This window comes from Chenopodium quinoa, unplaced genomic scaffold, assembly GCF_001683475.1.
Source record: "Chenopodium quinoa cultivar QQ74 unplaced genomic scaffold, ASM168347v1, whole genome shotgun sequence".
Lineage (NCBI taxonomy): Eukaryota > Viridiplantae > Streptophyta > Magnoliopsida > Caryophyllales > Amaranthaceae > Chenopodium > Chenopodium quinoa.
Genome location: NW_018743574.1, coordinates 2,432,029 through 2,443,363, shown reverse-complemented (window position 1 = coordinate 2,443,363; position 11,335 = coordinate 2,432,029). Strand labels below are relative to the sequence as shown.

The 11,335-nt window shown below is 35.0% G+C and overlaps 2 protein-coding genes across 2 annotated transcripts; one reads left to right on the top strand and one right to left on the bottom strand.

Moving 5' to 3' along the window:
- The first annotated feature begins 1,212 nt into the window (after nucleotides 1–1,212).
- LOC110682006 (probable inactive ATP-dependent zinc metalloprotease FTSHI 4, chloroplastic) lies at nucleotides 1,213–6,218 on the top strand. The gene is made up of 3 exons (XM_021858205.1): nucleotides 1,213–1,639; nucleotides 3,067–3,322; nucleotides 3,725–6,218. Exons 1-3 carry the CDS (start codon nucleotides 1,337–1,339, stop codon nucleotides 5,767–5,769), a joined length of 2,604 nt encoding a protein of 867 aa, XP_021713897.1. The 5' UTR covers nucleotides 1,213–1,336; the 3' UTR covers nucleotides 5,770–6,218.
- A 716-nt stretch (nucleotides 6,219–6,934) lies between these two features.
- On the bottom strand, nucleotides 6,935–10,972 carry LOC110682007 (pentatricopeptide repeat-containing protein At5g24830-like). Its single transcript, XM_021858206.1, has 5 exons — nucleotides 10,773–10,972; nucleotides 10,632–10,677; nucleotides 10,112–10,303; nucleotides 7,766–9,541; nucleotides 6,935–7,334 (listed from the first exon to the last, which is right to left on the bottom strand). Exons 1-4 carry the CDS (start codon nucleotides 10,801–10,803, stop codon nucleotides 8,125–8,127), a joined length of 1,686 nt encoding a protein of 561 aa, XP_021713898.1. The 5' UTR covers nucleotides 10,804–10,972; the 3' UTR covers nucleotides 6,935–7,334; nucleotides 7,766–8,124.
- Between the last annotated feature and the right edge of the window lie 363 nt (nucleotides 10,973–11,335).

The following is an 11,335-nucleotide window of genomic DNA, read 5'->3' as shown; positions in this document are numbered from 1 at the left end:
ATTAAGGGATAGAGGGAGTACTAGGTATGGTATACATTGTTTACACTAAGGGCATGTTCACTTCCGTTGAAATTCAGTTCAGTTCAACTCTTAATTTACGTCTAATGATATTGCTAATGATATAAAGCCAAATTTCATTCTTTTAAGCTCTTATTATAACGACGACGACAACAACAACAACAACAACAACAACAACAACAACAACAATAATAGTAATAATAATAATAATAATAATAATAATAATAATCAATAAGTAATAAATAATAATAATAATAATAATAATAATAATCATCAATAAATAATAATAATAATAATAATAACAATAATAATTGAAATAATGATACTAATAATAATAATAATAAATAAATAATAATAATAATCATCAATAAATAATAATAATAATAATAACAATAATAATAACATCAATAATAATAATAATAATAATAATCAATAAATAATAATAATATTAATAATCAATAATTAATAATAATAATAATAATAATAATATTGTATAGTAATAAATAATCAATAAATAATCAAAGATCATTAAAAATCACTAATTAATAAGTTCAGTTCAGTTCAGTTCAGTTCAGCAGAGTTCAGTCAATTGGAACAGGCCCTAACTAGCCTTCTAGCCCGTGCAATGCACAATTTATTCATAGAATATTTGCATTGAAATATGAATTAGAAAATATCAATAAGTCATTATGGTTATGATGTGTAAATGAAAACATGATTTAAAAAATTAAAATTTTGGAATTTTAATTAAAAATGAGGATTAAATAAAGAAGGTGGAGGGACTAAAATTAAAGAGAGAAAAACAAAAGGTTGAATTGAAAAGGGGAGATGAAGATGAAGTGGGCATGGAAGATGAAATATAAGTTTAATGAAAGAATTAAAGAAAAATAGTGTAATAAAAATTAATAATGTAAGAAGACATGTGGCACTTGAGTTAGAGAATAAGATATTGAAATGTAATAGGATGGAGACATGTGTTTTACTTGATTAGAGTTTTTATATACTAAGTATAGATTAAAGATCATTAATTTAGAGCCACATTTGAATGTTGATTTAATTTGAGTCCAATTAAAATTAAAATTAAAATTCAAATTAAAAATTAATCCGAAAATTTTGAAATCAAGGAAGAAAATTGTGATTTTGAAGGTTATGAAGTTACAAAAATACCCCCAACCCCCAAAAAAGAGAGATAGAAAGAGAAAACCCCATTAAGCTGAAAGTGAGTTCATCCCAAAAACCCCTGAAAAATGTCCTCCTGTCAACTGTGAACTGTGAAGTTCCTCTCTAATCTCATCCTATGCATTAGAATTACAGCAAGATGATGATGACAATTACCAATAATTTCTGCAAAAATTTTGATTTTATTTTCTTCAACAATACCCATTTTTTAATTTCCTCTAAAAACCCCATTAAATCTTCTTCTTCATCTTCTAAGTTGAGAATTTCTTCAAAATCTCCCAATTTTTGCTCCATTAATTCCTTCCTTCGTCTCTCTAATCCCAGAAAAACCCTTAAATTTAAAACCCATTGCAATTCCAACTCCAATTTAACAACAACTGGAGATAATAAGCAAGCAGATGAAGTTGAAGAAGATGACACTGAGGCATTTCAGCTTTTTCAGGTCTTTTCCACTCGATTTTTCTATCAATTTCATATCTTTTATTAAGTTCCTTATTATTATTGTAACAATTATAATTTTTTTTTATGTGGGGTTTTTATTTTTTTCATATTTTAGTGTCAATTACTGAAATATTTGTAAAAATGAGTATGATTTTAATTATTATTGCCATTAGTTGGGCAGAACGGTTAAATAAGAGAAATGGGTTCTGGTTTATTTTCAAGAATATTGCTGAAATGTAGTTGAATTAACATTTAGAATTGATGATGATGGTGAAATTAGTGATTAATTTTTTTTGTTTGTTTATGTTTGTTGGAAGAATAGTTTTTTTTATTTATTTTTTAATAGCATGGTTATTGTAGGGAGCTGATGAAATGCTTAATTGTTCGAAATTGGTGAAGTACTGCATTCAAAATGCTTAATTGGATGCTTATTGGCTTAGTGAAGAAGACCTGTTAGTTTCTGAGAGTGATATTCATGTTGCATAGTCAGATGTTTAAGGATTAATCGAACCTTGAGGGGAGCTATTTAATGGAATTTTAGTTTAGTATGCTATCGTGTTCTTGGAGAGACTGGGATATTATTTTGAAGTAGCAAACAGGATGTTCATGATACAACTGATTGAAAACTCGTGAGCAAATTCAAAGAATAAATTCTAAAAATGGGTTATAACATGAGTAATATTATTATATTAGCTTATCACTAATGAGAATCTTAAAATATTTGCAAACTGTTGGATGGAATATCACAGCTTAAAAGAAATCTGGAAACGTGAAAATCATAGCTTAAAACAATGTTCTAATAATTGAAGCTCGTTAATGAGGCTCCAGTCATTAGCTGAGGTTTGTCTGGAATTTCTGAGATCTATTCTATAGTTTGAGGCTTTGAGCTGATGCAAGCTAAGACAAACTACCCAAGCTTGTACTCCACACGCATGAAAAAACAAGGTATCAAATATGAAGTAAATTGTTTTGTTTCAAGATACAATTAGGGTTGTTAGATAGTTTGATATGGTTATAGAATATGGTACACCTCAATTGTGGCAAAATAAGTGTCCCGTTACTGAGGCAATATTGAACTTGTTTAAAATTCTCTGTATCCAATACTTTTGGCTAGGGCTGTTTTATCTTTGATGTAAGCATTTTGTTGACTAGTACTGTTTTTTATGATGATAATGATCTACACGCGCAAAACCATTCCCTGTTTCCAATACTTGTGTCTGAGGCAATGCGATTTGAGCATTTTTTGGCTGTTATATAATGATGATCTTATGCTTGTAAAACTATTTTGCTTTGAAAGTTTAGTTATCTTTCTTAGGCAGTTGGAAGTGACGACCACAGTATTAGTATATAAGCTGAGCCGCAGTCTGTTAGTTTTACCTATGCATGTTGCACTACTAAGATGATTGCTCAACATCTGCGATCTTTCAGAAAGTTAGAGATGCAGAAAGAGAAAGAGTAAAGAAGCAGGAAGAGTTTGAGAACAAAGCAAATGTGCAGTTGGAGAGGCAGCTTGTAATGGCCTCTGAATGGAGCAGAACCTTGTTGACTATGCGTGGGAAATTGAAAGGAACTGAGTGGGATCCTGTGAATTCACACAAAATTGATTATAGTGAATTTATGAGTCTCTTAAACACAAAGAATGTCAAATTTATGGAATACTCAAATTTTGGTCAGACTATATCAGGTTAGAAAAACATGTCTCTTTGTATTCATTTGTGTTTTCTATTCTTCATCTATCTGCCTCCCCCCTCCCCCTCTAGTTATCTTTTCCTCTTTGCTGCGCTTTCTTAGTTACATTTGCTTGGTGGTTCACGGGGGATGGGGTAGTTGCTCTGAAGCACTTTAAATTTAAGAATTTACTAGTTTATCCGATCTAAAAGTGGCAGCTTTTTATGTTTCATAACTTACTAAAAATGAGTGTCTTTTAATGTTATTAAGATATGATGTTCTAAAAAAAACTGATTGTTGTTATAGCTCTATATTAGTATTCATATATTCTGGTCTTCCCCTCAAATCAGAGAGTTTATGTTCATTCGTGCTCCTAAAAATTGATCTTTAATTTTGTTGCTAATGGGTTTCTATGCAGTGATATTGCCTCACTACAAAGATGGGATGGTAAAAGGAATCTCTGAAGAAAACCAAAAAGAGGAAGTTGTTTTTAAGCGCCACATAGTTGACCGGATGCCAATTGATTGTTGGAATGATGTTTGGCATAAGTTGCATCAACAATTGGTAAGTGTTGATGTAATAAATGAGAACACAGTGCCTGCAGAAGTCTATTCTTCTGTTGCAACAGCTGTCGTATGGTCTATGAGGCTAGCTCTTTCCATAATGTTGTATCTATGGATTGATAGTGTTACAAGGCCAATATATGCCAAGTTAATCCCTTGTGATTTGGGGAAACCCAGCAAAAAGGTGAGACAGCCCCTTAAGCGTCGTGCATTGGGATCATTGGGGAAGAGTCGAGCGAAATTTATATCTGCAGAAGAAAGAACAGGAGTGACATTTGATGATTTTGCTGGCCAAGAGTATATAAAACGAGAATTGCAAGAGATTGTACGGATTCTAAAAAATGAAGAAGAGTTTCAGGATAAAGGCATTTATTGCCCCAAGGGTGTGTTACTTCATGGCCCTCCAGGAACTGGTAAAACATTATTAGCTAAAGCTATTGCTGGGGAAGCAGGACTTCCTTTCTTTGCTGCCAATGGGACGGATTTTGTAGAGATGTTTGTTGGTGTAGCAGCATCTCGGGTGAAGGACCTTTTTGCTAGTGCTAGATCATTTTCTCCTTCTATCATTTTTATTGATGAGATCGATGCTATTGGTAGCAAGCGTGGTGGTCCTGACATTGGAGGTGGCGGGGCTGAAAGAGAACAAGGTCTGCTTCAAATATTAACTGAAATGGATGGGTTTAAAGTTTCCACATCACAGGTATTGGTCATCGGAGCTACCAATCGACTAGATATCCTTGATCCTGCCTTGCTGAGAAAAGGAAGATTTGACAAGATTGTAAGAGTTGGTCTACCCTCCAAAGATGGTAGATTGGCTATATTGAAGGTACATGCAAGGAACAAGTTTTTTCGTTCTGAAGAGGAAAAAGAAGTATTGCTGCAGGAAGTGGCAGAGCTAACTGAAGATTTTACTGGAGCCGAGCTACAGAATATTCTCAATGAAGCTGGAATATTGACTGCTAGGAAAGATCAAGACCACATTGGCAGAGAAGAACTACTGGAGGCCTTGAAAAGGCAACAGGGTACATTTGAAACTGGAATAGAAGATACAAAGGAAATTCCAGAGGAGTTGAAGGTGAGATTAGCCTACAGAGAAGCAGCTATTGCCGTCTTGGCTTGTTATTTTCCTGACCCATATCGTCCTTTTGTTGAGACCAACATTAAGTCAGTTCAAAGCCAGCCTAGAATGCGTTATGCTGAAGTTTCTGGAAGGGTGTTCTTGAAAAAATCAGATTATGTGAACTCCATTGTTCGAGCTTGTGCTCCCAGGGTTATTGAAGAAGAGATCTTTGGGATAGACAACTTGTGCTGGATTTCATCCAAAGCTACTCTTGAAGCTTCAAGATTAGCTGAGTTTTTAATTTTGCAAACAGGGATGACAGCTTTTGGAAAAGCATATTATAGACATCAGCGCGATCTTGTCCCAAATCTCGCTCCCAAACTTGAAGCTCTAAGAGAGGAATACATGCGTTTTTCTATTGAGAAATGTTCATCGGTGTTGAGGGAACATTATGCTGCTGTGGAGACAATTACTGATGAACTCCTTGATAAGGGAGAGATTAATGCCTCAAAAATATGGGAGATTTATGAAACATCTCCCCGAATTTCTCAGCCAGCTGTTGATCCTGTTGATGAGTATGGTGCTTTGGTCTATGCTGGAAGATGGGGTTTACATGGTATCTCTTGTCCAGGGAGGGTTACCTTTGCACCCGGTAATGTGGGATTTTCAACCTTTGGGGCACCTCGTCCCATGGAAACTCAAATTATTAGTGATGAAACCTGGAAGCTAGTAGATGATATTTGGGATAAAAGGGTTGATGAGATGAGAGATGAAGTTTTGACTGAGGTTGCAGAAGAAAAGGAGAGACCAGCACTATTGATGGCTAGCCATTTCCTATGATATCATGATTTTCAAGCAGAAGACTCATCTTACACCTTGTATCTCTTGTTGGAAGTTATTGCAGCTTGAAATGAGATCATCGTTTCTATACAGCTCCACACATGCTCATTTATAGCAGATTTTGATAGCAGTTGATGAGATTTAGGCATCAATAGCAGTTCTTCAGGTACATTAAGATAATATGAATGGACTCATTGAAGAAGCTGCATATCAAGGCAAGTTTAGGCTCTCAGATGGGTTCGGCGTCATTATTTTGAGCAATACATGCAACCCTTAAATTGTTCTTAAACCTTTTTTTTTTTTTTTTTTTTTTTTTTTTTTGGGCTGAGGGGAGGGGTTGGCTCTGTTGGTGTGTGAGGTGTTGTGAAATTGCAAAGCAAGCTGTATGTTGCAAATTGTACCATGATTTTTTTTGTCAAGCGAAGAAGAAATGATAAGTAAGTTGAATACATAGTCTTCATTATCAAAATTTATGCCACCATTAGAATTATCTGGAAAACGTCGTCATCTACAGACCCCCTTCCTTTTTTGTAGCTTGCTCATTCAGGACTCACGCAGTCACACTTTGTGGTCTTGGGGTCTTCTTCCAAAAAATCTTTAGAAAACTTTGTCTGTTTTGCCAATCGAGGTAGGCATGTCATGGCAGTGGAATCCTTGGAGATCAACCTGCTCCATGAGTAAGAAACTCTCCTATGATATGAGGTATAAACATGGCTAGCCCCAAGGATTATTTATGCCGCTTGCGATGTGAAGGCTTGTTCAATGAAGCTAAAAAAACCTTGCTAAAAACCATAATTGATTCTCAGAATGAAATGTCAAAGGAATTCAACCTCCAAAATTAACATTCAAGGATCAATGAATCACATCATAGATGTTAAGGGGGCGGTCTAGATGAGGATAACTTTCGGCTTTCTAATTTTTACTATACTGAACTGCATCCAGCAAACTCACATTGGTAGGGAGGGAGAGATTGGAGCACCAAAAGGTAGGACTAAAATGAAGCCATTCAAAATTTTTGAAAATAGATCAATCTCTGGGAAAATAAGTCAGGCATTCGGTTGACAATTGTTAATTTCAGGTGTACAAACATATGATGGGGGACAAAGTTTTCACAATCCCCTCCCAAGTGAATTAAAATTCAAGAAAAACAAGTATAGCAATACACTTAATTTTAACAACTCTTCACGAGTTTGTTGGTTTATGATAACATTACTTTTCGCGAATATAACAGTAAATGATATGGCAATCAATATTCATACCACAGCCAGCTTGGCCTCAATGGTTACAGTTACACCTCAGACAATTTTCCCTTTTCATCAAGCAGAGTAAATTATGTACATCAATATTGTCCCCCGTCTCAAACTTCCATGTATTATTTTGCCACAACCATCAATGAAACCGAGATTCGTTTTTTGCTGGAATTGTAAAAGCCTAGACAAGCCCTTCCTCACCACTTGATTAACCCTGACAGCAAATAACACTCTGCACAGTCTTGGTGCTCATCCATTAGTGAAATCTCAATAATCCTTCGTATCAAATCATATTGATAGTGACATCCAGTGTACCTGTTTATCAAATAATACACAAAGAATCTTTAAGAATAACTGTTGTAGGTATCTCATTGAGGAGACAAAAGGTGTAAAATTTGAAGGGCACATTAGACGAGTATAAATGTTTTTTTTTTTTTTTTTTTGAACAAAAACAAGTATAAATGTCTATAAAGAATGAAGATTTGTATAGTGGTTCTAGCATCACCTAGAAGTCAGAGTAGCATACTAAATAAATAAATAAAAAGGAAATCAATACCCAAGATTACTTCCAGAAAAGGCCAGATGTAATCATGTGTTCTTTTCTTACAACGGCACTATGCACAAGCACAAATCCTAATTGTTCTAGTCAGACTTAATCATACAAAATCCATTGCAAAATTTCTTCCTAGCCAGTATAAGCTAAGCTGATCACAGAACAAAGAGATGAAAGATGCCAAGGCACATACCTCAAAATGGAGCACTGCAAATTTCTCAGCTGCAGTGCTACTGTGTCTGTAAGCACTCTCGGGCAAGTAATAACCCATAAGTGACAAATGTTTGACAACACTGGGATTTGATATCGTTTACTTGACTTACAAAGCAGTATGATGTCATCGGAGGGATCGTCAATCATCACCCACTCCCATCTGCTCAAATTGGCTTGCACCCCTATCTTTGATCTGAGAGCTCATCATCTAGACAAAGCCATCTCAAGTCTCAAGTCATAATAGTCCAAGATGATAATGCATCATCTAGACTTTATAACAGTTTCTTACATAATCTCCAAAGGCATTATGCACATTAAGTCTCCTGCATATGCACATTCCTACCCATCCAATAGATTGTCAAAGAGGCTAAGTGACTGCTTAAGCCCTTCAGCTCTGCAGTGTCTTTTAACCAATATGTGGCATGGGACGTGATCAACCTGAAGGCCAGAATTCCATATCCTGAAAAATATTTCTTCTGCCTCCTTGTCTTGACCCTTTAAACAATAACCTTTGATCAGTTCTGTGTAAGTCACAACATCTGGAAGATACCCCCTCCTAAGCATTTCATCATGCAATTGAAGTGCAAACTGTATTAACCCAAGATTACAAGTGGCACCCACCAACATGTTGTATGTCACTAGATCAGGAACTTGTCCACTCTGATCCATCTCTCTTTTTAGAGATAGAGCTCCATTGATGTTCTCTTCTTTCAACAAGGCATATATCATTGCATTGTAGGTGTATGTATTCAGGGGAACGCCAAAAGCAACCATCTTCTCTTTGATAGACAGTGCATTCTTGGTGTCTCCACATTTTCCATAACCATAGATAATGGAATTCCAAATAACAGGCTCTGGGATAGTGGAATTCTCTAACATACAGCTGAGTATTTTGGCTGCCTTATCAACCTCTCCACGTAAGCAGAGGCCTTGAACAATCATCTTATAAGTGATGCAATCAGGAGCCACTCCCATATTAAGCATTATACTAAGCATGTTCAATGCCTCATCAAAAGCTCCAAATTTACAGAAGTAACTTATAAAGGTATTACAAGTAACTACATCGGGTTGAATTCCTCTCTTAATCATTTCCCCAAAACAACTAAATGCAAGTTTAATTTCCTGATTTGAGCAAAAACCATGTATAAGAACATTAAAAGCAACAACATCTAATTGTTTACCCTCTTGCAACAATTTCGTCAATTGATCAAGAGCTTCAGCAATATCTCCATTCTTAAAATAACTATCCATTAGTATGGTAGACGTAATTAAATCAATCTGTTTCCTCTCAGACTCATCTTTTAAAATCTCTGCAAGGAAATTCCTAGCTCCTTCCACCAAACCTTCTTTACATAAAGCATGAATAAGTATATTACAAGTAATCCTGTTTGGCTTGATTCCATAATTAGCCATTGAAGAAAACAAAGACAAAGCTTTGTCTACATCACCCTTTAAACAATAACCCTTGATAAATGTGTTGAAAGTTGCACAATTAGGAGAGGGGCCTTGGGCTAACATCTCTCTAACAAGATAATCAGCTTTCTCCAAACAACCAACTTTACAAAATGCATTGACTAGGTGATTGTGTGTAATTACATCAGGAACATAATGATTTGTGATTAGCTTGCTTCGAAGCCAAAGGGCAACATCTAACTTACCTTCCAAACTTAAAAGCCTAATAGCAGCTTCAAGTTCTCGAAAATCAGTGGTTGTGGAGATCTTCGCCAAGATAATTTCAGGTACTGACAAAGTTTCCCTGCAATATCAATCACATATATATATTCAATAATCCAATAGTATTACTCCAAAATTGCATCTACCAAGACTAGTTAGGTCCATTTGGTCTATATTAAATAAACCTTAACATGGGAATCTAAGACTCTTAACTACTAGTATTATGTTACGATCCCATATCGGCTATGTCACGTAAATAATTGAACAATCATTTACACGTAATCAGTAATGCTAGGGGTAAAAAAATGTCACTAAAGCCATTGTTTTTTCCTAAAATAGGAATCACAACTATAATTCTACGAAAAAAGGTAGTCGGCTAGGCTATAATCCAACAGACACACAATCACTCCCAATAAAGATATACATTGAATCGCTATAGCTACAGAGAAGATTAGGCAACTAGCAGCAAAAAATCCTAGAGCCTTGCAGTAGTTTTTAGGTAGTTTATGTGGTTCACTTATCCAGCAATCTTACATAACATGACAAAGGTGATAAATTTAGTAAAGGGGGCAAACCCAAAAAAACACGATGATGTGAGCAAAAAAATTTAATCAATAATGGCAAAGAGAAAAACTCTGCAACAAAAGGTCACCTTACGGTCTTCAAGCGATCCAAGGTGCTTTTTATAATGCCATCCAACACATTAAAAACTGCTCGAGGCGCTTCTCCCTCGTCAAAGCCATTGCTTCCTGAAGGAGAACCTTGAACCATCTGTTGACAAGAGTCTCGTACATTCACGGCTAAATCTTTAACAAACATGACAATTGCATCATATCCAAATATCCTGTACATATATATAATAATGAATTCAACAAAGAACTACTACCATAAACAATTTATTAATCAAGGATTTAAAATCACAAAAATGATCAACTAAAATTTATGGAAATCATCTACAACCAAAATTGCAACAATTAACAACCAAAATTGCCATAACCTAATACTAATGCACAATCAAGTACTGTATTTTTTACTAAACTATCATGAAATTAGCAATTCAATAAAACCCTAAACTACAAATGCAAGAAATATCATACAATGTACTTCAATTTACACCAAAATAAAGCAAATAAAAATGAAAAACATAGGAATGAGAAATGAAGAGAGCTTACGGATGGCGCGGAGAAGAGAGTGAGCTGAATCTCGCCGCCGCCATAGCTGAAAACCCAGAAAAACAGCGCAGAAACCCAGATTAAAGTATTGATTGATAATAAAAATTATTCAGAAAAAAGAGAGATTTTTGAGAGATTTACCAAAGAAAGAGTAATGTGATGCGCACGCCATGAATGAGCTCGAAAAGCTCCGATTGAAGCAGGATTCAAGGTCTTCCAAAACCAAAAAACTAAGCCCTAATTATGATTTGGGGAAAATAGGAGGAGGAAGAGAACAACGATGAGGAATGTAAATTAGGGATTCAATGCAGATTGAATTTTTTGTCGACATAAAAATGGTATGCCGAATCCAACATGTAATGTAAATAAAACTACTTTGTGTTTAAGCCAATAGTTTCTATATTACATAAATCAAATTCAAATATGCTAAGAAAAAGTCGTGTTGTGTTAAGTTTGTGCCTATATTACATAAATTGAATTCAATTATGCTCGATTCACATGTAATGCCGTGTCTGCAATCTTCCTAAAAATTCTTTAGTTTTATGTCAAGTTGTCGTGCATGTGTTAAAGTTTTTTAAAATGATGTTCATGCATGACCCAAAGCTTATTAGGGGTTGTTTGGTTGAAGTTTTTGGAATAGATTGGAATGAAGTTAAAATACGTTCCATCCATTTTGTTGTTTGGTTAGGCAATTTAGGTATGAG

What these genes read in the sequence shown, in the direction of transcription:
- LOC110682006 (XM_021858205.1), top strand. Translation starts at nt 1,337, where the DNA reads ATGATGATGACAATTACCAATAATTTCTGCAAAAATTTTGATTTTATT. An exon ending in AGGCATTTCAGCTTTTTCAG is followed by an intron (nt 1,640 to 3,066) that starts GTCTTTTCCACT and finishes GCGATCTTTCAG; the next exon opens with AAAGTTAGAGATGCAGAAAG. An exon ending in TTTTGGTCAGACTATATCAG is followed by an intron (nt 3,323 to 3,724) that starts GTTAGAAAAACA and finishes GTTTCTATGCAG; the next exon opens with TGATATTGCCTCACTACAAA.
- LOC110682007 (XM_021858206.1), bottom strand. Translation starts at nt 10,803, where the DNA reads ATGGCGTGCGCATCACATTACTCTTTCTTTG. An exon ending in ATCACATTACTCTTTCTTTG is followed by an intron (nt 10,678 to 10,772) that starts GTAAATCTCTCA and finishes CTGGGTTTTCAG; the next exon opens with CTATGGCGGCGGCGAGATTC. An exon ending in CTCTCTTCTCCGCGCCATCC is followed by an intron (nt 10,304 to 10,631) that starts GTAAGCTCTCTT and finishes ATATATGTACAG; the next exon opens with GATATTTGGATATGATGCAA.